Genomic DNA, 25,174 nt, shown 5'->3' with positions numbered 1-25,174 from the left:
TTTCCAAGTGATAATGGCTTATAAACTGCTTCTCTCTCAGTTCTCTTACTAATACATTATCATCTACGCTGCTGTCTAATTTTCTTAATAATAGTCATATCTTCCCTTGTTCTCTATCCAAAATCTAATGTGATTTAAGGCTTTATAACTACTATTGCTACGACACATCTAGCTGATGAATGGTTTCCTTATAACATCAAATAAATTCTCTTTTATTTCTCCCTTCTCTTGTCCTAGTTGGAATGTTAATTTTTCAGATATACTGGCTCAATGGCAATTTCCAGCAGAAATAATTTATTTTCACTAGTCTCCATGGTTTCCTGTTCCCACAGTAAATTCAGCGTACAGGGTTTGTATTGTGTGCAGAAGCAGAGAGTAAACTGACAAGAAAAGTAAAATCATTTCTGATTTTAGTTTTAAAACAAAGATTGAAAACAATGAACCACAATAAAAGTCTTTCTCTTGTTAAAAGGGACTTGTTAGAATAAGGTCTTCACAAATAGCAAAAAGATAGCAAAGCAGCCATTCTAACCTCTCCGGGGAGTACAATTCAGCACCATGGATAACTCCTGTGACATTTTTGATAAATCCTTGCACAGATTCCCCACAAATCTAACACAGAAGCCACCATACAGCATAATAAATTCTATGCTCAGGGAAATTTACATCAAGAGTAAAATCCTTCATTAAAAAATGCTGTGGGTGCAACGCATACCTCTTCTAGCTTTCGTTTTCCTTATTTCCAGCTCTTGCCAGAAGCAAAACCTCAGAAGAATAACACACCAGCTTATCAGGGATGTATGTAAGTAGAGCAGAAAGGATGGAGTGGGAGAGCAGTCAAGCAGCAATGTTAGGATGAATGGATTTATTTCAGCTAGAGCATTGTTCTAATCCACATCAGCACCGAAGACATAACAGGCTTGATAAATATTCAAGGTAACTACAATCAACCCTTCTGCATTTGCAGTTTAGAATCATAGTCAGAAGCGACTGCTAAGGTCATCCACACAGGCTTACACAGTCCAAGCTCTCCAGATAGATGACCATTCACCTCTGTATAAAACCCTCCAAAGAAGGAGACTCCACCAGATGTTGAACAGTTCTAACAATCAGGAAGGTCTTCCTAATGTTTCAGAATCTGCAATTTGAATCCATGGCTCCAGAGAAGCAGAAAACAACCTTTCGCCCTCCTCAATGGGGCATCCTATCAATTATTTAAATACTGCTATCATGTTCCCTCTCAGCCTCCTTTTCTACAAACTGAACATGCAGAGGTCCCTAAGCCAGTGTTTCTCAACCTGTGGGTCAGGACCCCTGGAGGGGTCGCGATGGGGTGTCGGAGGGGTCGCCAAAGACCATCAGGATACACATTATTTTCTGCTGGTAATGGGAGTTCGGTGTGGGAAGTCTGGCCCCATTCTATCATTGGTGTGGTTCAGAATGCTCTCTGATTGTAGGTGAACTATAAATCCCAGCAACTACAACTCCCAAATGCCAAGATCTATTTTCCCCAAACTCCCAACAGTGTTCACATTTGGGCATATTGATTGCTTGTGCCAAGTTTGGTCCAGATCTATCATTGTTTGAGTCCACAGTGTTTTCTGGAGATAGGTGAACTACAACTCCCAAACTCAAGGCCAATGCTCAACTAATCCTTTCATTTTTTTTGCTGGTCATGGGCGTTCTGTGTGCCAAGTTTGGGTCGATTCCATCTCTGGTGGAGTTCAGAATGCTCTTTGATTGTAGATGAACTATAAATCCCAGCAACTACAACTTCCAAGATCCAGAGAATGAAAATATATCCTGCCTATCAGATATTTACATGACGATTCATAAGAGTAGCAAAATTGCAGCTATGAAATAGCAACGAAAATAATTTTAGGGTTGGGGGGTCACCACAACATGAGGAATTGTATTAAGGGGTCATGGCGTTAGGAAGGTTGAGAAACACTGCCCTAAGCCATGCTTCAAAGGACTTGGATTCCAGACCTTTTGCCATTTGGGTTGCTCTCCTCTGGAAAACACTCCATCTTTTCCATATCTTCCTTGAACTTCTTTGCCCAGAGCTGGACACAGGATTATCATTCCAAGTGAGATCTCACCAATGCGGATCAAACTGGGGCTATGATTTCCCTGGATCTCGACACTTACTATTGATACAGCCTAGAATTGCACTGGCTTTTTTAGCTGCTGCATCACAGTTGGCTCATGGATTTGATTAAAGTTCTCTCTAACAATATCTACATCCTCTAGTACAATTCTATGGTAGGATTCCAGTGACCTAGACATTAATCCGGGCACCACAACTCAAAAAGGAGATGGTCAATACAAAAGGTGTCCAGCGAAGGGCGACCAAAATGGCAAAAGGTCTGGAAACCATGAATCCCTCTGAGGAGCAGATGAGGGAGATAAACAAGATGGAGAGTCTCCAGAGTAGGGTGACCACAATGATCAAAGTTTAGAAGCCAAACCCTACAAACTCTTCCAGCAGAAGGTCTATCTAGTCAACTTTCAAGCATGAGTTTTGATTCTATTGCTACTACAGAATCAGCAGTGGAACTCTCAGCAGTGGAACTCCCTGACCTGGAGTGTGGTGGAGGCTCCTTCTTTGGAAGCTTTTTAAAAGAGGCTGGATGGCCATCTGTCAGGGGTGATTTGAATGCAATATTCCTGCTTCTTGGCAGAATGGGGTTGGACTGGATGGCCCATGAGGTCTCTTCCAACTCTTTGATTCTATATGTCAATTCTGAATCTGTGCTTGGCAGAAGTTTTTATATATATTTTGTGTTTTTATTTATGTAATTTATTGTATATACTTAATGTTCATATGTTGAGCTTTGCCTTGAGCCACAACACATGTGATCCCCAAGAATGCTCAGAGCATTCTTGGGGATCCATCTCACCCAGCATATTCCTATTTTTTTAATTATTGCCATCTGGCAGAGGGTACAGGGTGACAAAGACAAGGAGAAACAGACTGAGAGATAGCTTTTATCCTAGAGCTGTGGTTATGTTGAACTCCATGGTTTCTCATTAATGTGGCATTGGGGGCTGTGAGGTAGTGATGGGAGTGTGGAGGGATGGGTGTGTTGTTTTTTTTATGTGTGCTGGGGAACACATTTAATTTCATTGTGAAATAGCACAATGACAGTAAAGCTATTGGGGGACATGAGAGAAGTCTCCCTGCAGGATTGCAAGACATCCAGGCATCCCCTGGACATCTTTGTAGATGGCTGATTCTCTCACTCCAGGAGTGACTTGCAGCATGCAACCAAGCAAGCAAACCAACCAATGGACCTTTTCAGGACCAACCATGACAATAATCTCAATCAACATTGAAGGCATGTCAGCTGCCAAAGAACAACTGCTCTATGAACTGTGCTAAGATACGAAATGTGATATGCTGTGTGTCCAAGATAAACATCAGAAACGACCAAAAGTTCCAGGAACCGTGTGTTTTGTTTGTTTTTAATGCACTACAACTGTTTGGTTCGCTCCTGACACGATCAATAAATAGTAAAGCTATTCAATCCAATCCAATCCAATCAGGAGAAGCGGGTAATAAATAAATGTATTATTATAATTGTTATTATTATTGTACCATCATCACCACAATAATCAGCTTAAGTTTTGGGTTTGTTTGGCTTATAGAAAAAGAAAGCAGTGAAAGGAAGTCCCATTGAGGACAAGAAGGGAGAGCTTGTTTTCTGCTACTTGGGACATAATGGAGCAATGGGTTCAAATAGCAGGAAAACCTCAATGCTAGGAAGAAATTTCCAAAGGGAATTGCCTTGGAGCTCTTCTCTTGAGGTTTCTAAGCAGAAGTCATCTGCCGGGAAGGCTTTGACTGTGTCTTCCTGCCTGGAAGAAATGGGTTGGACTAGGGCCCCTTTCACCCAGCTGAATAAAATCCCACATTATCTGCTTTGAACTGAGATCTATGACAGTGTGGACTCAGATAATCCTGTTCAAAGCAGATATTGTGTGTTATTCTGCCTTGATATTCTGGGTTATATGGCTGTGTGGAAGGGCTCTGGGTGCTCTGGGGAGCACAGCTACCTTTCTTCAGAAGCAGTACCTCTTGATCTACTCACACCTGCATGTTCTTGAATTCCTAGGTTGCCAGAAGCTGGGTCTAACATACATATCTATATAAATAAAAATGTGATGATCATTTGTGGGATTAACCTAACTCACAAACCACTGGACGAATTGACACCAAATTTGGACGCAAGACACCTCTCAGGCCAACGAGTGACCATCACTCATAAAAACACTGAAAAACGCAGCGGAAGAGAAATATAAAGCAAAAAACCAAAAAATACATTACAATACATGTGCAAACCTACATATATATCTATATAAATAAAAATGTAATGCTCATTTGTGGGATTAACCTAACTCAAAAACCACTGGGCGAATTGACACCAAATTTGGACACAAGACACCTCTCAGGCCAACAAGTGACCATCACTCATCAAAACACTGAAAAACGCAGCGGAAGAGAATTATAAAGCAAAAAACCAAAAAATACATTACAATACATGTGCAAACCTACATATATATTTATATAAATAAAAATGCAATGCTAGTTTGTGGGATTAACATAACTCAAAAACCACTGGGCGAATTGGCGCGAAATTTGGACACAAGACACCTCTCAGGCCAACGAGTGACCATCTATATAAGTAAAAATGTAATGTTAGTTTGTGGGATTAACAGAACTCAAAAACCACTGGACGAATTGACACCAAATTTGGACACAAGACACCTATCAGGCCAACGAGTGACCATCACTCATAAAAACACTGAAAAACGCAGCGGAAGAGAATTATAAAGCAAAAAACCAAAAAATACATTACAATACATGTGCAAACCTACATATATATTTATATAAATAAAAATGCAATGTTAGTTTGTGGGATTAACATAACTCACAAACCACTGGACGAATTGACACCAAATTTGGACGCAAGACACCTCTCAGGCCAACGAGTGACCATCACTCATCAAAACACTGAAAAACACAGCAAACCCCCCCCCCCAAATACATTACAATGCATGTGCAAACCTACATATATATCTATATAAGTAAAAATGTAATGTTAGTTTGTGGGATTAACATAACTCAAAAACCAGTGGGCGAATTGACACCAAATTTGGACACAAGACACCTCTCAGGCCAATGAGTGACCATCACTCATCAAAACACTGAAAAACACAGCAGAAGGGACTTAAAAAGCCAATAAACGAAAAAAACACATTACAATGCATGTGCAAAATCATATATATATATATACACACACATATATACAAAACACAAACACATACACACACAAAACACATATACACAGACTAGGCCACAGCTAGTATATATTATAGTCTAACATTATTATTATTATTATTATTATTATATAATATATTATTATTATTATTATGATATCACAAACCTCTTTCTCTCTATTTCCCCTACCCCCAATATTGTGGGTTTTAATCCACTTCACTTTGGGTGTGTACCCCCTACAATGACCCCCCCCCCCCCTTCAAACCAGCCCTCCTTCCCTTCCCTCAGTTGCCTTGCCCTGAGGACGCGCATGCGCACTTACCTACTCTTCCGAAGCCTCACTGACCCAGCCAGGTCCAGCTCGAGGACGCCTCCGTTGCTGCTGCTGCTGCTGCTCCCTCAGAGGGAGCGCCCAAATGGCCGCGCATGCGCTGTAGGCACCCCTCCCGACTCTTTTCCCCTCCACCGAAAGGGCGCACGCGCGGCAGTCCGCGCATGCGTACTACACCCCGCAAAGACTGAGGCGGAGGGGAAAGGAAGACGGCAGCCAATGAGGACCGGAGGGAGCACCAACGGCTCGATCTGCGCAGGCGCGGGTGGAAAGCCGGCGCGAGGGAGGGAAGAACGGAAAGCCCTGAGAGGAAATGGTTTGACTCTAGGCCCCATTTCCTTCGCAGCCAGCAGCCGGTGAGAAAGGCCTCGTGCCGGGTAGGTTGGAGGTGGCTGAGGAGAGCTAGGCCTCGCTCATCCGGGTCCCAAAGGGGCGGGGCCAGAGCTAAGCTAAGAGCGTTCCTTGAGGGGGCGGGGCTATGCGTGGCCCCGCCTTCTGCGGTAAGCTCCGCCCCCTAGGCTTATTTATTTAGTGTCAGGGCAGCCAGTCAATTATATTACATTTCTAACAGAAACAAAGCAAACAAACAGACATAATACAAAAATTGTGAGTTTGGTAGTTGATTAAATGTCCTTTGACTTGTATCTGGCCACTTGGAGTGCCTCTGGTGTTGCTGCACGAAGGTCCTCCATTGTGCATGTGGCTGGGCTCAGGGTGCATTCCAGCAGGTGGTCAGTGGTTGGCTCTTCTCCACACTCGCATGTCGAGGATTCCACTTTGTGCCCCCATTTTTTTAAGGTTGGCTCCTCATCTCGTGGTGCCAGAACGCAGTCTGTTCAGTGCCTTCCAAGTCGCCCAGTCTTCTCTGTGCCTGGGGGGAGTCTCTCATTTGGTATCAGCCATTGGTTGAGGTTCTGGGTTTGAGCCTGCCACTTTTGGACTCTCGCATGCTAAGGTGTTCCAGCGAGTGTCTCTGTAGATCTTAGAAAACTTAGAAAAAGTGGGGTGTCTAGATTTAAGTCGTTGACGTGCTGGCTGATACCCAAACAGGGGATGAGCTGCAGATGTCTCTGCCTTGGTCCTTTCACTATTGGCTGCTACTTCCCGGTGGATGTCAGGTGGTGCAATACCGGCTAAGCACTATAATTTCTCCAGTGGTGTAGGGCGCAGAATCCCCGTGATAATGTGGCATGTCTCATTAAGAGCCACATCCACTGTTTTAGTGTGGTGAGATGTGTTCCACACTGGGCATGCATACTCAGCAGCAGAATAGCATAGCGCAAAGGCAGATGTCTTCACTGTATCTGGTTGTGATCCCCAGGTTGTGCCAGTCAGCTTTCGTATGATGTTGTTTCTAGCGCCCACTTTTTGCTTGATGTTCAGGCAGTGCTTCTTGTAGGTCAGAGCATGGTCCAGAGTGACTCCCAGGTATTTGGGTGCGCTGCAATGCTCCAGTGGGATTCCTTCCCAGGTGATCCTCAGAGCTCGGGAAGCTTCTCTGTTCTTGAGATGAAATGCACATGTCTGTGTTTTAGATGGGTTGGGGATCAGCTGGTTTTCCCTGTAATAGGCAGTAAGAGCACCTAGAGCTTCGGAAAGCTTCTGTTCTACCATCTCAGAGCTCCCTGCTTGAGCAGTTATGGCACGATCATCAGCATAGATGAAATTCTCTGTCCCTTCTGGCAGTGGCTGGTCATTTGTGTAGATGTTGAACATGGATGGAGCAAGCACACTCCCCTGAGGCAGGCCGTTCTTCTGTTTCCGCCATCTGCTTCTCTGGCCCTGAAACTCAACAAAAAAGCTCCTGGGGACGAGGGACAGGGCCTTCTCTGTGGTTGCCCCCCTGACTCTGGAACACCCTCCCCAAAGACTTTAGACTAGCACCCACGTTGGCAGTCTTTAGGAAGAACTTGAAGACCTGGTTATTCTGATGTGCCTTTCCGGAATAGGATAACCTCCAGCACTATGTCCCAGAAGCACTTTATTCGAGTTTAAGACTCTCTGCATATTGCACTTGCCCAGGATCCCAACATATCACCTCACACACCCAGCACTTTTTAACCTGTACCCATCATTGGCCCGGCCCTGGTTTTATTGTGTAATAGTGTAATGTTTTGTTGTGTTATTGCTTATGTTTTTAATTTGCTTTGCATCGTATTGTTATTGTTTGTTTTTGTTGTGTTGAGGCCTTGGCCTTTGTAAGCCTCATTGAGTCATTCGGAAGATGCTAGCGGGGTACAAATAAAGTTTTATTATTATTATTATTATTATTATTATTAATAACAGATCGTAATCAAATAGTCCAATATGGGCTATTTACTGGGGGGTCCTATACCATTTCATCAGTATTTTCCATTGTATTTCTTTGACCTTTACATTTTTTATTCAATTTCTCCACAGTTCTAAGTCCTTCTGATTACAGTTTATTTCCTCTTTCCATACTTCTAACAGGGTGGGTTTCTAATTATATTGGTTATCTATTAATTTGTTATATAAATCTCATAATTCCTTTCTCTTTCTCGGTTTTCCATTGTAATATTTGATCCATATGTGTATCAGGACCTTCCTCCTTCTTCCACTCTTGCTACATTCTATGCCGTAACAACTGGTTGCTTGATAGACATTTGTTTTTCAACTCCTCCCAGTCTTTTGCTGTTCCATCTGAATTTACAGGATCACTTACATTTTTATTTAAATTTTTAATCACTGTCCCATATATCTGTTCTCTCAATAGGAATATTAGTTAATAAAAAAGAACAGATGTATGGATCAGTTATAGTGACATTGTCAGAGTGCGACAGAAGCTTTGAAGCTTAGAAGAATGGACACTTTGAGACTTCAGTAAAAGCAAACATTTAGCTTTACTGAGTAGAACAAATATACAGCACACATTCGCATTTACATCCAACCAAACAGACAGGAACAAGACAAAAGACACTGAAGTAAGAAGGACGGACGAAACCTTATCTCTGGATCCTCCCTACGTGTTCCAGGCAAACTCAGGGTCACATCTTCACAGTTCATTAAAGGCTTGACTGTTTAACCCTTTCAGTGTCACTATACTCTCTGCTAAAGCAATCCGGTTACATTCACAGGCATTGCACAAAATTACATTTAAACATTCACATTACACTAATCTTACATTAACAGACATATCTAAAGTAACATTCCCTCAGTTACAGTGAGTTGTGAGTGGTCAGTGTGATTTATGTGAAATGATCACAGATTCTTTACACAGTCAGCCTTCTACATTGGAAATGTTGGGGTTATTGGCAAAGGACCCCCGTGAAAGTGAAAAACTGAATTAAGAAATTGTGTCCCTCCCCCTTTTTTTTCTATCAGTATTAAGTGAAAAAAAGGATAAGAATTCTGCCTGCTAAAAGGAAGTTTGCTGTCCCCAAATTTCAGTGCTGCATTTAGAAATGCAGGCGTTTTCTCTGGAAATCTGTCGGTCCCCTGGCACAACTAGAAAATGTTGACCATGGAATCCCACCCAAGGATCTAGAGGAGCATTTCTCAGCCTGGGGGTAGGGATCCCTGGGGAGGTTGCGAGGGAGTTTCAGAGGGGTCGCCAAAGACCATCAGAAAAAGATATTTCTGATGGTTTTAGGAACCCCTTTGGCAGAGAAGGGTGAAGATCTCTCTGCCTGACCTTCTCTTCCCTTTTGGAAACATACAGTAAATCCTCCCACCAAAAGCCCTTCTCCTACTGTGGTTGGCCAGCCTCTCAGCCAAGGGGAGGGCTGCGTGCTGCGCATGCGCAGATGAGGGAGAGTGTATGAGGCTGGAAGGAGGCTTGTGTCACCATGTCCCTTCAAGACATGGGGGTTCTGTGTGGGAAGTTTGACCCAGTCGTTGATGGGGTTCGGAATGCTCTTTGATTGTTGGTGACCTATAAATCCTAGCAACTACAACTCCCAAATGTCAAGATCTATTTTGGGCATATTGAGTATTCGTGCAAAGTTTGGTCCAGCTCTATCATTGTTTGAATCCAACATGTTCTCTGGGTGTAGGTGAACTACAACTCCAAAACGCAAGGTCAATGCCCACCAAACCCTTCTAGTATTTTCTGTTGGTCATGGGAGTTCTGTGTGCCAAGTTTGGTTCAATTTCATCATTGGTGGAGTTCAGACTGCTCTTTGATTGTAGGTGAACAATAAATTCCAGCAACCGCAACTCCCAAATGACAAAATTCAATGGTCTTAGGTCCCCCCGCCCCACTAACCCCACCAGTATTCAAATGTGGGTGTATCGGGTATTTGTGCCAAATTTGATCCAGTGAATGAAAATACTTCCTACGTATCAGACAATTCATAACAGTAGCAAAATTACAGTTTTGAAGTAGCAACGAAAATAATGTTATGGTTGGGGGTCACCACAACATGAGGAACTGTATTAAGGGGTCACGGCATTAGGAAAGTTGAGAAACACTGATATAGAGATTCTAAGAGATGAGATTTTTAATCCATTCTGTGGATAAACAAATCTTCAAAAGGCAAAACCCCAATCGTGGAGAGATGACTGCAGCCTTGGACAATAGTATCCATGATGGTGTCCGAGGCTAAACGCGTGGCACGTCTATTGTTTCCACAAACCTCCTGGTTGTTTTATTATTCTTTTCCTTGTACATAGTAATAAGCTTGGCAGGAAAACGTGACTTGGCTATTGCATCACCTGCTTTTTGTTTTCTTTGCACTGAATTGTTTACAAGTCTATTTCTGGGTATACCAAATCACAGGTTGGGTTTAAGCCTTTGCCTTCATGTAAGGCAGGCATGATCAAACTTAGGCCCTCCAGGTGTTTTGGATTTCAACACCTACAATTCACTGTTAGGAATTGTGGGAGTTGAAGTCCAAAACACCTGGAGGGCCCGAGTTTGCGTATGCGTGGTGTAAGAGATCAAGTGGGCTTTAGGCTGTGTCAGATGGTGCCACATTTTGTAAACCTTTTTATGTTTCCATAGATTTTGTCTTCAACCTAGGGCTGCTTGCTGGTCAAGGCTGTGAGGACAATCTTGAGCCACTTCCCCTCATTCTTGTGGATTTGTGGAACTCTCCCTGCGTGCAAAGCATTACTTCGAGGAACAGAAGAGCTAGTGTCTTTCCTCTTTGTGGGCAGCACGAGACTTTGTGGCTTTGTCTTTAATGAGTTTGTTTTGTCTGTTTTTGGCCAGTGCTGCTGGTGCACTTGCTATTGAAGTATTATTTCCTGAGCATTTTTCCTGGGAATAATTCCAAATTGTGTGAGCCACAGAATGCTTGGCCAGCAAAGAGAGGTTGGTTAGTGGGGCAGAATTCGGATTATTTTCAAAAGAATTGACATTGTTTTCCTTAGATTTGCTTCAGGCTTTGGATGATGCTCCTGGACTATGTGGGCTCCCCATTTCCAACCTATAGAAAGCATGACTGAGGCCTTATAATCCAGGAGCACTACCCAAAGAATATCAGTGCCCTTGGTCACATTTCCCCAAGTGATATTTTTAGAGGTTATTGGGTTTTTTCTGTTTTTAGGTAGTAATAACTATTATTGAGTGATAGTGTGATGTAGTGTCTTGAGCACTGAATTACCACTTTGAAAACCAAGCTTCAGTTCCCCACTTCACCTTGGAAACCCATTGGATGAACTTCATTCAGTCACATATGCTCAGCCCCAGAAAGAAGCACTGCCTGAACATCAAGCAAAAAGTGGGCGCTAGAAACAACATCATACGGAAGCTGACTGGCACAACCTGGGGATCACAACCAGACACAGTGAAGACATCTGCCCTTGCGCTATGCTACTCTGCTGCTGAGTAGGCATGCCCAGTGTGGAACACATCTCACCACACTAAAACAGTAGATGTGGCTCTTAATGAGACATGCCGCATTATCACAGGGTGTCTGCGCCCTTCACCACTGGAGAAATTACACTGTTTAGCCGGTATTGCACCACCTGACATCCGCCGGGAAGTAGCAGCTAATAGTGAAAGGAGAGACATCTCCAGCTCATCCCCTGTTTGGGTATCAGCAAGCACGTCAACAACTTAAATCAAGACATAGTTTTCTTAGATCTACAGAGACACTCGCTGGAACACCTCAGCAAGCGAGAGTCCAAAAGTGGCAGGCCCAAACCCAGCACCTCAATCCATGGGTGATACCAGATTAGAGACTCCCCCCTGGGCACACAGGAGACTGGGCGACTTGGAAGGCACTGAACAGACTGCGCTCTGGCACCACGAGATGCAGAGCCACCCTTGGGGCTACAGGGTGGAATCCACGGCATACGAGTGCGGAGAAGAGCAAACCACTGACCACCTGCAGCGATGCAACCTGAGCCCTGCCACATGCACAATGGAGGACCTCCTTGCGGCAACACCAGAGGCACTCCAAGGGGCCAGATACTGGTCAAAGGACATTTAACCAACTACCAAGTTTGCAAAATCTGGGGGTTTTTTTGTTTGTTTTTAATCTCTGTGTTTGTTTTGTTCTGTTAGAAATGTAATACAAAGGTATGGTTGCTGATGACACGATAAATAAATAAGCCCCAGAAAATGCTGTGATTTGTTTGTTTTAAGGTCTTGGAAAGTCAGAAATGACTTTGAAGGCACACAACAACAAATACTATCATTTACTTACTTATTTATTTATTTAAAACATTTATATTCTGCCCTTCTCACCCCAAAGGGGACTCAGGGCGGAGCACAGCATTTACACGCAAACATTGAATTCATTATTGGGACTAAAAGTGAGATAGAACTATTGTGCTCCTGTTCTGCTATTGATCTTTTCAGAGCTTTATCATAAGCTGCTATGTGAACAGAAAGCTGGACTTACCTAAGTCTTTGGACTGATCTAGTAAGACTGCTGGTATATTTTTAAACCCACAAACTAATGGTTGACTTCACTCAACATTGTTCAGTGAAGCTTCCCTTGTCAGTTTCTTTTAGGGTGCTGCTTGGAATACAAAAAATTATATAGCCAGTATGTAAACAATACTGGGATGAAAATATCCTGATTCTCTGCCACGTCTTTGGGGAATTTAGTGATGGCAAGATGAGAAAATTTTTCCCATGTATCTTTTCTAATTAAGTAATCTGTTTAGTCTTGTCCCAGTATCATCCTCCGGTTCGTGGGGTCATGATATTTGGGACTTCTTACCTGATCTGAGTCATTAGAAAGTGGTACAATCATCACATGTTAGAGTACAATATTTCATACAGTAGAGTCTCGCTTATCTGACATAAATGGGCTGGCAGAACGTTGGATAAACGAAAATGTCGGATAATACGGAGTCTCCTAGTGTTACCTGCCCGAAGCAGTGCTAGACACCTAGAATACTAACAACAAGGACTCAAAGGGTTAAGGCAAGGCAATGCTTCGGAGCTACAGTGGCTGAGCAGGAAGTGCCCGGATGTGGAAGAGGAGTGTGAAAATCACAGAGGGAAGGAGGGAGGACACTTCCGCTTCCGGTCCTGTCTCTTTTCCCCTTTTTCTCCTCCTTTCTTACCTTTTCACTTATTGGGAATGGAGAGAGAGTTGGGGAATGCTCCTTTAATTGAAGGGGAAATGCTGGAGGAAAGGGGGGCGTCGGATAAGACGGAATGTCGGATATGCGAAGGTCGGATAAGCAAGACTGTAGTATATAGCAAAGTGGATGGCATGTGACGCCTGACTAGTCACATATACTTGGTTCTATGATCTAATAAAATGACTAGTTAAATGGTAAATATGTGGCTCACAGGTGAGTGGTGAATCATAGAATCTGAGAATACAAAATGTCCCAAATTCGCTGTTAATTTCCTTGTTTTGTCCTGGGTAGGCCAGCAAGTCCATCCTGTGTCGTTGTTTATAAGGAACCTCTTCCTTGTAGCCTGTAGTTTCAGATGTTGTCATCCCATGGGCACTGTATCGTAGATGCTTTCCAATAATATCAGCAGTATTGAAGGAATTATTTACGCAGTTCTTGTTTGACTTCAAAATCAAGAGACCTCATTCAATTACTCTGTAAAAAGGAACTGGAAATGGCATCTGTGACGTGGTTATTTGAAGGTGCTGAATCTGCAGACAGACAAGGTAAATTGAAAATTCGCCAATTCTGTTTGCAAATCAATTATAGACTGTAAAAAGCTTGGAGTGTGGTGTGATTCGGGGGCCAGGTGACAATCATAACAATATCCCAGGGTGCTTTCACTTTATGGAAAGCGAAATGTGTATTTTAATTTTAATTTTATACACTTATGTGTGCACGTCAATTGAAAACTTGATTCTATGTATTGTCGAAGGCTTTCATGGTCGGAATCACTGGGTTGTTGTGTGTTTTCTGGGCTCTATGGTCATGTTCCAAAAGCATTCTCTCCTGATGTTGTGCCTGTATCTATGGCAGGCATCCTCAGAGGTTGTGAAGTTGTGAGACCTCACAACCTCTGAGGATGCCTGCCGTAGATGCAGGCAAAACGTCAGGAGAGAATGCTTCTGGAACATGGCCATACAGCCCGGAAATATACAACAACCCAAACTTTATTAGGTTTCCTGGAAGACTGCGAAGTGAACAGCCTGTACCTCAGCTATGTTCTTTATCTCAGCCATATTGCTTGATGTTGTTTACAGTTGTGATTGTTTTTATATTTTCATATGATGGGTTGTTGTAGGTTTTTCCGGGCTATATGGCCATTTTCTAGAGGCATTATCTCCTGACGTTTCGCCTGCATCTATGGCAAGCATCCTCAGAGGTAGTGAGGTCTGTTGGAACTAGGAAAGTGGGTTTATATATCTGTGGAATGACCAGGATGGGACAAAGGACTCTTGTCTGTTGGAGCTAGGTGTGAATGTTTCAACTTACCACCTTGATTAGCATTTCATGGCCTGGCAGTGCCTGGGGCAATCTTTTGTTGAGAGGTGATTAGATGTGCCTGATTAGTTGTTTCCTCTCTGTTGATTGCTGTTGTAATTTTAATTTTCATATTGATTGTCAAAGGCTTTCATGGCCAGAATCACTGGGTTGTTGTAGGTTTTTCCGGGCTATATGGCCATGTTCTAGAGGCATTTTCTCCTGACGTTTCGCCTGCATCTATGGCAAGCATCCTCAGAGGTAATGAGGTCTGTTGGAACTAGGAAAAAGGGGTTTATATATCTGTGGAATGACCAGGGTGGGACAAAGGACTTTTGTCTGCTGGAGCTAGGTGTGAATGTTTCAACTGACCACCTTTTTAATCTGTTTTTAATCTGTTGTGTTTTATTGTAATTTTTGGGCTTGTCCCTTGTAAGCCGCCCCGAGTTCCCTTGGGGAGATGGTTTGCGGGGTATAAAAATAAAATAATAATAATAATAATAACCACTACTACTACTACTACTACTACTATTTGAAACACAACAAGATGAGTCCACAGCAGACAAGATCACTCTGCTGGCTGTTGTACTGGATCACACGTCAGACACTTCCCAAGTGTCTAGGACTGTGTGATGTATCGGCGAATGATGCGTGCAGATCCCAGTAAGGTGGCCTTCTGCAGATTATTATTATTATTTATTATTATTAACATGCAAACAGACTTAATTGGAAAATGCCACATTTGAGGTTTGGCATGGAAAACTGGAAGTTTTTCTGTAATGCTTGTGATGTCCATTCTCACATATGAATTAATCTCTTCTTCAGGTTGTTTTGATTCCTTCCGTGGAGTAATGATTGACACTTCCTACATGTCGTTCGGTTTACATAAGTGGTTGTGTTTTACCACTCTAGGCAGGTTCATGGGGCCTGTTTTGTTAATAAGACTTCCAGTTAGATTTAATGAGGCGGCATTTCCTCTTGAATTGGCAGCAGATAAAACTGTTCATTATTTTTAACACAAATATTTTCAGAAATAAATACGGTACCTGCCAGATGGTCAGGTGGCATGCAGGTCAAGTAGCAGAGGGTCAAACACCGCATGAAAACCAGCTGCTTGCAAATTTGGCTTACTATTTATTTACTCAGCCCTAAATTGTTTGAAGTGCCTTTCGTACACATACTCTGTCTACATCTATTCCTGTTTATTTTGTCATTTTAGGAAAGGCTTTCCTTTTTCCTCCTTGTATTCCAGTCTTAGGGCCTCCTAGTGGCACAGTGGGATAAACCGCTGAGCTGCTGAACTTGCTGACCAAAAGGTTGGAAGTTCGAATCCGGGGAGCAGGGTGAGCTCCCGCTGTTAGCCCCAGCATATGCCAACCTAGCAGTTTGAAAACATGCAAATGTGAGTAGATGAATAGGTATTGCCTTGGCAGGAAGATAATGGCACTCCATGCAGTCATGCTGGCCACATGACCTTGGAGGCGTCTACGGACAACGCCGGCTCTTCGGCTTAGTAATGGAGATGAGCACCAACCCTCAGAATCAGACACAACTGGACTTAATGTCAAGGGGAAACCTTTACCCTAAACATAGCTTGCAATAGGATCTTGGCATCACCTGCTCAACAGGTTACAGAAAGGAAACACTTCCAATGGCTATATTCCAGTCTTATGAGGATAATCTCTCTTATAGGTTGTGGCCCTTTTTCTGTTTGGCTAGCAGCCTTAGCCACAAAAGGTAATCAGTATGCACAAAACAGAAAAGGAAAAGGAGAAAATAAAGTAATCCTCTATGCAAAAGTACACAAATGTCATTTTCAAAGGGCTCCAAGGGGCAAATCCTCTAACATTGCACTAACATTGTACTTCCCTCTTCGAGGTAGATCTAGAACAGTGTTTCTCAACCTGGGGGTCGGGACCCCTGGAGGGGTCGCGAGGGGTCACCAAAGACCATAAAAAAACACAGTATTTTCTGTTGGTCATGGGGGTTCTGTGTGGGAAGTTTGGCCCAATTCTGTTGTTGGCGGGGTTCCGAATGCTCTTTCGTTGTAAGTGAACTATAAATCCCAGCAACTACAACTCCCAAATGTCAAGGTCTATTTTCCTCAAACTCCAGCAGTGTTCACATTTGGACATATTGAGTATCCATGCCAAGTTTGGTCCAGATATATTATTGCTTGAGTCCGCAGTGCTCTTTGGATGTAGGTGAACTACAACTCCTAAACTCAAAGTCAATGGGAGAGGGCCTTCTCATGGTGGCCCCCCGACTCTGGAACTCCCTTCCCAAGGACATCAGACATGCCCCAACGCTGGCAGCCTTTAGGAGGAGCCTGAAAACGTGTGTGCCTTCCCAGAATAAGGAAAACTCTCAGCAATATGCCCTCAAAATCCAATTTACCACTGATTTAGGACTGACTGCGTTCCCTCATTTCTCTCTGAAAATCCTGTCCCAGTTATATCCTACCTTGTTCACGTCAGCATAATTTTTAATTTTAATCTATTACATTTGGCCCGGCCATTGGTTTTAAATGCTTGTATGTCACTGTTGATTGTTTATTGCTTATTTTTTTTGTTTATGTGATTTATCTGAATTGTATTGATTGTTTTATTTATTTATTTATTTGTCGAGTCATTAGCAACCAGTCAATTATATTACATTTCTAACAGAACAAAGCAAACAAACAGACAAAATACAAAAATACAAAATACAGAATACAAAATTTGTGAGTTTGGTATTAGATGTCCTTTGACCAGGATCTGGCCACTTGGAGTGCTTCTGGTGTTGCTGCAAGAAGGTCCTCCATGGTGCATGTGGCAGGGCTCAGGGTGCATTGCAGCAGGTGGTCAGTGGTTTGCTCCTCTCCACACTCGCATGTCGTGGATTCTACTTTGTAGCCCCATTTCTGAAGGTTGGCTCTGCATCTCGTGGTGCCAGAGTGCAGTCTGTTTTTATCGCCTTCCAAGTCGCCCAGTCCTCTGTGTGCCCAGGGAGGAGTCTCTCATTTGGTATCAGCCATTGGTTGAGGTTCTGGGTTTGAGCCTGCCACTTTTGGACTCTCGCTTGCTGAGGTGTTCCAGCGAGTGTCTCTGTAGATCTTAGAAAATTATTTCTAGATTTAAGTTGTTGACGTGCTGGCTGATACCCAAACAAGGAATGAGCTGGAGATGTCTCTGCCTTGGTCCTTTCACTATTGGCTGCTACTTCCCGGCGGATGTCAGGTGGTGCAATGCCGGCTAAGCAGTGTAATTTCTCCAGTGGTGTAGGGCGCAGGCACCCCGTGATAATGTGGCATGTCTCATTAAGAGCCACATCCACTGTTTTAGCGTGGTGAGATGTGTTGCACACTGGGCATGCATACTCAGCAGCAGAGTAGCCAAGCGCAAGGTGAGATGTCTTCACTGTGTCTGGTTGTGATCCCCAGGTTGTGCCAGTCAGCTTTCATATGATATTTTTTCTAGCACCCACTTTTTGCTTGATGTTCAGGCAGTGCTTCTTGTAGGTCAGAGCACGGTCCAGAGTGACTCCCAGGTATTTGGGTGCGCTGCAATGCTCCAGTGGGATTCCTTCCCACGTGATCTTCAGAGCTCGGGATTGTTTATTGATGTATTGTGGGCTTGGCCTCATGTAAGCCGCATCAAGTCCCTTGGGGAGATGGTAGCGGGGTACAAATAAAGTTATTATTATTATTATTATTTGTGCCAAATTTGGTCCAGTGAAAGAAAATACATCCTGCATATCAAATATTTACATGATGATTCAGAACAGTAGCAAAATGATGTTATGGTTGGGGGCCACCACACATGAGGAACTGTATTAAGGGGTCGAGAAACACTGACCTAGAAGTTCCTCTGTGCTTTTGGCATGGGAAGGATTCAGTGCTAGATGATAAATCTTTTGGTCCCCACAGAAGCTCTTTGAATTCACAGGCACGGATATAAAACTATTTCCTTTAGTGGTGGCTAAGAGCCACTAATTGAAACACAGAGCCTTTATGTCTGTGCCGTGACAAGAGCAGATGAATAGTAGAGCATTTTTAAATTCAATCGTGGCATCCTTAATTTGGTTTCGTTTCTGATATGGTGATAAATCAAAGGAATTCAATTTCGCCATTGCAAGGCATGGAGGGATTAGTGGCGTCTAATAGTATTAGATGTGTAATGCAGGGAGATAATAATTCTCCTTGTATTAGCAACCATGATAGACTCTATCTTGCGAATCGTTTTGTCGATTATTTTAATTGAAAACCTAAATGTCATTTCGTTGCATTCATTGGCTACACCAGTGAAATTATTGTAACGCACTGGCTTTCGTGATGATTTATCAAGCGGCTCATAATAGGCTAATATTCAAAGCATAATGGCTCAGTATCAGGCAGAGAGGACATTATACAAACAAAGGCTGTAACCTTGAGTTGTTGTTGATTTATTGGCTTACCGGATTGTTATCAAATTGCAAATCTAATATTGTAATTGCATCAGCAGCTGCTGTCAAAACTTGGCTTCCTGTGAGCGTTTTCCATCGATGCCGAAAAGATACTAAGGTTTCCTTTCTTTTCTCATATTACTGTGACTTGGGGTCATGCACTGAAGGTGATTGACAGGAGACTTGGGATAGGCAAAAGAAAAGGTGGTTTGGCAGTTGAGAGTCTATACAATTTGCTGTCGGAAAATGTAATTATGGCCATTGGCACCATCGGGGAGATGGTGGTGAGGTATAAATAAAGATGATGATGATGATGATGATGATGATGATGATTGTATTGTCAAAGGCTTTCATGGCCGGAATCACTGGGTTGTTGTAGTTTTTTTCGGGCTATATGGCCATGGTCTAGAGGCATTCTCTCCTGACATTTTGCCTGCATCTATGGCAAGCATCCTCAGAGGTAGTGAGGTCTGTGGAATGACCAGGGTGAGACAAAGGACTCTTGTCTGCTGGAGCTAAGTGTGAATGTTTCAGTTGACCACCTTGATTAGCATTGATGGCCTGGCAGTGGCTGGGGCAACCTTTTGTTGAGAGGTGATTAGATGTGCCTGATTGTTTCCTCTCTGTTGTTTTGCTGTTGTAATTTTAATTTTCATATTGATGTTTTTAATCTGTTGTGTTTTATTGTAATTTTTGGCCTTGTCCTTTTTAAGCCACCCCGAGTTCCCTTGGGGAGATGGTTGGCGGGGTTTTTTAATACTGGTAGCCAGATTAGGTTCATTCAAGAACAAAAACTCTAAAGTTACAACAGCACAACAAACAGAGAGGAAACAAACAAGGACATCTTATCACCTCTCAACAAAAGTTTGCTCTAGGCACTGCCAGGCAATCAAATGCTAATCAAGGTGATCAGTTGAAACATTCACACCTGGCTCCAGCAGACAAGAGTCCTTTGTCTCACCCTGTTCATTCCACAGATATATGAACCCTTTTTCCTACTTCCAACAGACCTCACTACCTCTGAGGATGCTTGCCATAGATGCAGGCGAAACGTCAGGAGAGAATGCCTCTAGACCATGGCCATATAGCCCGGAAAAAACCTACAACGACCCTATTATTATTATTATTATTATTATTATTATTGTTGGCAATGAGACAAATCCATGATGAAGAAACTAATGGTGTTGAACAGCTACAGTTGGGGGAAAAGAACCTCCTGATTTAGAGGCGCATTGCTGCTGAATGCAAGAGACTAAAGCAGTGTTTCATAAATGCCTGATGCTGGAGACTAACAAGGCATCCTTGCCTTCCTGTGCCCATGGGTGATAATTGCTTTCTTTCCTTCCTGAAAACGCAACAGCTCATTTCCTTACCGATTGGCATCAGTCACCCTTCAAATAGCACTGCTTTAGAGGAGAAATTACTTTGGGGGTGATTTCCTTCATGCCGTGTTTATTTGCATTCCAGATGCATCTAGTTGGTGCCTGTGGTCAATAGAGTGTTGCGCCTGGCAGATCTGGCATTGATCTGTGTTATTTCAGTTGAGAACTTTTGATGCTTGTTTTGTACATTGTTTTTATGTTGTTATAAATGGATTGATGTTATGTACCATATATACTCGAGCATAAGCTGACCCGAATATAAGTGTTTTCAAATTTGGGTGTGTTCCGTCGCGCCTGGGGGCTATTATCCTCAATAAAGGAGGGATGGACGTGGCATCTTTCCCCCAGGGGATTGCTTCTTGCCCTCCTATAGGAAACTGGAACTCCCAAAAACCCAAAACACTGTAAAATTGCTCAGAATAAGTTTTATTTATCACAAAGTCATTTCTTTATGACTTTGAGCTGGAAAACTTTAGAGGGGTGAAGGAAAACATACTTTACAGTCTCAATTAGTCCTGGGTCCAAGAGGTTTGAAGCTGAGAAGCCTCACCAGGTTTCCTCTTCCTCAATGGCTGTGAATGCCGGAGCAAACCACAACCCCAGTTCAGATGGCCTATGTTTGAAGACTCAGGATCTTCCTCTGTTGTCAAAAGAACTGGTATGAAGGCGCTGGGGTCTCCTCAATGTTATCCAGGATGATCTGGACATAAAGCATGAGTCCCCAGGGTAGAAAACCTCAGAACTGGTGCTAAGAGATAACTTAAATCAGGGTCCTTAAGAATGAAGTCTTTTACTCACGTCCATGTGGTATGATCTCTGAAGGCAGAATGAAGAGAAAGGAAATTCTCCCCTCTTGCAGGAAGAGGTGGAGCCAAACAGTACTGATTGTCGGCTATAAGTAACCAATCCATACAACTGTACACAAGCAGTGTAAAAAGGGGCAGGATTAAGCATGATACAACAGTTAAAACCTTGCAACTAACAGTTCTATACATAGGTGGCGCCACCCGCGCCGTCACAGGGTGTATCGGGTATTTGTGCCAAATTTGGTCCAGTGAATGAAAGTACATCCTGCATCTCAGATATTTACATTATGCTTTATAGCAGTAGCAAAATTACAGTTGTGAAGTTGTCATGAAAACAATTTGCTGGTTGGGGGTCACCACAACATGAGGAACCGTATTAAGGAGTTGCAGCATTAGGAAGGTTGAGAACCACTGCCTACTAAATGGGACTCACAGTTGGATTTAGGCCACAGTTAACTATTTTTGCATGGTTGTTTATAAAGTGAGGTCTATTTCTTATGTAAGGTTCCTGGTTCACTTTCCAGCATTCAAGTTGCCTGTTGACTCATGGTGACCCCATGAATTTCATAGGGTTTTCTCAGGCAAGGAATATGTCAAGATAGTTTTGCCAGTTCCTTCCTCTGAAATATAGCCTACAGCACCTGGTATTTGTTGGCAGTCTTCCATCCATCAGAGAAACCCTACTTAGCTTCCAAGATCAGACAGGACCTGGTTCCTTTAGGATGTTTAGGCTTTTTGCTCACAATTAAAACATTTTCTTCTAGCTTGGCTACAAAGGACACTCTACCTGTAGCCTTGGAGAGCAATTGCCAGTGTCACCATGAATATGGTCATTTTTCCTGCTTGTAACCAAGTTTGCCGACCAAAACATTTCCAGTCGATTTCCAGTTCATGATTGAATTGTCCTCATTTCTGGGAGAATGCATGTCACATTTGATCAGTGGTTCCCAACCTGTGGTCTGTGGACCACCAGTGGTCCGCAACAACAAAAATATGGTTGGTGGCTTCACCATTACTACACCGTTGCCTCGAAACCACATGGCAACGAGAGTGACTGGTCTCGCGAAACCCAATGCAATGGGGATGTTGGGTGGGGAGAGGCTGACGACCCACAAAAGACTACTACTACCACATCAGCTCTAGATTACTAAATAAGAGCATAGTGTCTAGATCTAGGGAAATAATGCTACCCCTCTATTCTGCTTTGGTTAGACCACACCTGGAATATTGTGTCCAATTCTGGGCACCACAATTCAAGAGAGATATTGACAAGCTGGAATGTGTCCAGAGGAGGGCGACTCAAATGATCAAGGGTCTGGAGAACAAGCCCTATGAGGAGCGGCTTAAGGAGCTGGGCTTAAGGAGTTTAGCCTGAAGAAGAGAAGGATGAGAGGGGATATGACAGCCATGTATAAATATGTGAAAGGAAGTCACAGGGAGGAGGGAGCAAGCTTGTTTTCTGCTTCCCTGGAGACTAGGACACGAAACAATGGCTTCAAACTACAAGATAGGAGATTCCATCTGAACATTAGGAAGAACTTCCTGACTGTGACAGCTGTTCAGCAGTGGAACTCTCTGCCCCGGAGTGTGGTGGAGGCTCCTTCTTTTAAACAGAGGCTGGATGGCCATCTGTCAGGGGTGATTTGAATGCAATATTCCTGCTTCTTGGCAGAATGGGGTTGGACTGGATGGCCCAGGAGGTCTCATCCAGCTCTATGATTCTATGATTCTATGTTATTAGAGCAGTTCCATTCCTCCTGGCCTTCAGAAGGAAAGTGAAAATTTGACTCTGGGGTCAAGCCTTTGGAGATGAACTATAGTTCAATAATAGCTACGGAGTTATGTGCAATGACTTTTGGAAGGGCTCCAGATTACTATTGTGATTGGCATGATTTTTAAACGTGATTATAATGTTTTATGTGTTTTCAATGTGCATTTAATTTTAAATATTTGATTAATATATTTTAACTGTTTGTTGCCATATGTAAATAGTTGCCATATGTAAAGCTGCCTTAAGTCCCCTTTGGGGTAGAGAAAGGCGGTATACAAATACTGTAAATAAATAAAATATTAGAAAAACTCTCTCCTTCCTGAACCCCTCTTATAGAATTATCTTTCACAGCAAGACATTGGAGGGCTTGCTGCAGCAGATACTGTGATTTCTGAATGTTTTTACGCTATTATTGCTCATAAACTGTGTCATTTGTTTGCTCCTCATTTAGCCTGTGACTGTTCAGTTGACCTTGCGGAAGAGGGAGCCAGGCAAGAGGGGATGAATGAGGACATACGGATCCACACGTGGCCCTGTTCGTATTACATCAACTCCGAGAAGCGATGGGTGCCCGGCAAGCTCTCTCTGACGCCCATTTCGGTGAGATTTACAGCCGACAAGTCGGGAGAGCTCCTGGCAAGCTTCCATCTCTCTGGCATCAGCGAGATCAAGAAGGAGTCTTCGCACTTCATCTTCAGTTCCCTCACTGTTTTGGAGCATGGCACCAAGCACTGGTTCAGTTCGCTCCAGCCCAACCGGAACGTGGTCTTCAACGTCCTCGAACACTTCTGGAGGGAGCAGCTCCTCTGCACGGCCGGGGCTGCAGCTCAGGCCCCAGGCCTTCCGACCTCCAAGGGGAAGGAGATGACCGGCTTGTTGAGGGGCTCCGAGAAACGCCTGGAAGACACCGCGAAGGTGCTGGAGCACCAGGGAGAACAGTTTGACAACATCATGAAGGGACTGAACAAGATTGAGTCAGAGATGGACGTAGCAGACAGGTATGGCAACACGAGGCAGACTTCCTATTCTTGCAAGGAGAGGGAGGCAAAGCAGGGGAGCAGTGGTTTGCTACAAGAAGAAACATTTGGATTTTGTTTCCAGAAGATGTGGGATGACCACAGTTCAGAGGGGGTTTAGCATTTGATTACTGGATTCAGGGAGATTCTAGTAATTAAAGACTCACATCTATTTATTTATTTATTTATTTATTTATTTACAGTATTTATATTCCACCCTTCTCACCCCACAGGGCACTCAGGGTGGATCACAATGCACATATACATGGCAAACATTCAATGACATAGACTCACAACATATATAGACATACAGAGGCTATTTAACTTTCCAGCTTCATGTGGGTATGATTGAGTTCCGACCACCGGGGGAGCTGTCGCTTCACTATCAACTTGTGACACTGGTGGAATACTTCCTCCTTCTTTTGCATGCTGCTGAAGATTTTTATAGCGTCATAAATTAGTTAAATTAGCCTTGCCGCATAAGCGGTACCTCAATTTCTTACTTGACAGGTGCAAAGAACAGCAAGCTAAGCAAATGGTTGGGAGCTTACTCCTACCCTGGATGGCTTCGAACTCATGACCTTTCGGTCAGTAGTGATTTTAATGCAGCTCGCCACTCCTTCCAAGTCACCCAGTTTTCTTCTGTGTGCCCAGGGGGGAGTCTCTCATTTGGTATCAGCCAGTGATTGAGGTTCTGGGTTTTAGCCTGCCACTTTTGGACTCTCGCTTGCTGAGGTGTTCCAGCGAGTGTCTCTGTAGATCTTAGAAAACTATTTCTTGATTTAAGTAATTGATGTGCTGGCTGATACCCAAACAGGGGATGGGCTGGAGATGTCACGGCCTTGATCCTTTCAGTGTTGGTTGCTACTCCCCGGCGGATGTGAGGTGGTGCAATACCAGCTAAGCAGTGTAATTTCTCCAGTTATGTAGGGCGCAGACACCCCGTGATAATGCGGCATCTCTCATTAAGAGCCACATCTACTGTTTTAGCATGGTGAGATGTGTTCCACACTGGGCATGCATACTCAGCAGCAGAGTAGCATAGCGCAAGGGCAGATGTCTTCACTGTGTCTGGTTGTGATCCCCAGGTTGTGCCAGTCAGCTTTCGTATGATATTGTTTCTAGCACCCACTTTTTGCTTGATATTCAGGCAGTGCTTCTTGTAGGTCAGAGCATGGTCCAGAGTGACTCCCAGGTATGTGGGTGTGCTGCAATGCTCCAATGGGATTCCTTCCCAGATGATCCTCAAAGCTCGGGATGCTTGTCTGTTCTTAAGGTGGAAAGTACATGTCTGTGTTTTAGATGGATTAGGGATCAGCTGGTTTTTCCTGTAATAGGCAGGAAGAGCACATAGAGT

General features: G+C 43.4%; 2 protein-coding genes across 5 annotated transcripts in view; one reads left to right on the top strand and one right to left on the bottom strand.

Annotated features, from left to right (window-relative positions):
• JMJD4 (jumonji domain containing 4) overlaps positions 1 to 5,760 on the bottom strand; it is a 42,159-nt gene extending 36,399 nt beyond the window's left edge. The window contains exon 1 of one of the 3 annotated variants that reach the window (XM_067470401.1): positions 5,607 to 5,760. The gene's annotated coding sequence lies outside the window, so the exon portion shown is untranslated. Of the gene's footprint in view, positions 1 to 715; positions 833 to 5,606 lie in introns of those variants that run through there. The other 2 variants (XM_067470402.1, XM_060782690.2) reach the window with 2 other exon arrangements.
• Positions 5,761 to 5,794: 34 nt separating this feature from the next.
• SNAP47 (synaptosome associated protein 47) overlaps positions 5,795 to 25,174 on the top strand; it is a 55,902-nt gene continuing 36,522 nt past the window's right edge. Inside the window, exons 1-2 of one of the 2 annotated variants that reach the window (XM_067470404.1) lie at positions 5,795 to 5,971; positions 23,253 to 23,799. In XM_067470404.1, the coding sequence (XP_067326505.1) occupies positions 23,303 to 23,799 (497 nt within the window). In that variant the 5' untranslated portion in view covers positions 5,795 to 5,971; positions 23,253 to 23,302. Of the gene's footprint in view, positions 5,993 to 23,252; positions 23,800 to 25,174 lie in introns of both variants that reach the window. The other variant, XM_067470403.1, reaches the window with a different exon arrangement.

This window comes from Anolis sagrei, chromosome 6 (assembly GCF_037176765.1).
Source record: "Anolis sagrei isolate rAnoSag1 chromosome 6, rAnoSag1.mat, whole genome shotgun sequence".
Taxonomy (NCBI): domain Eukaryota; kingdom Metazoa; phylum Chordata; class Lepidosauria; order Squamata; family Dactyloidae; genus Anolis; species Anolis sagrei.
The sequence above is the reverse complement of the archived record's forward strand: the minus strand, read 5'-3'. Positions and strand labels throughout refer to the sequence as shown.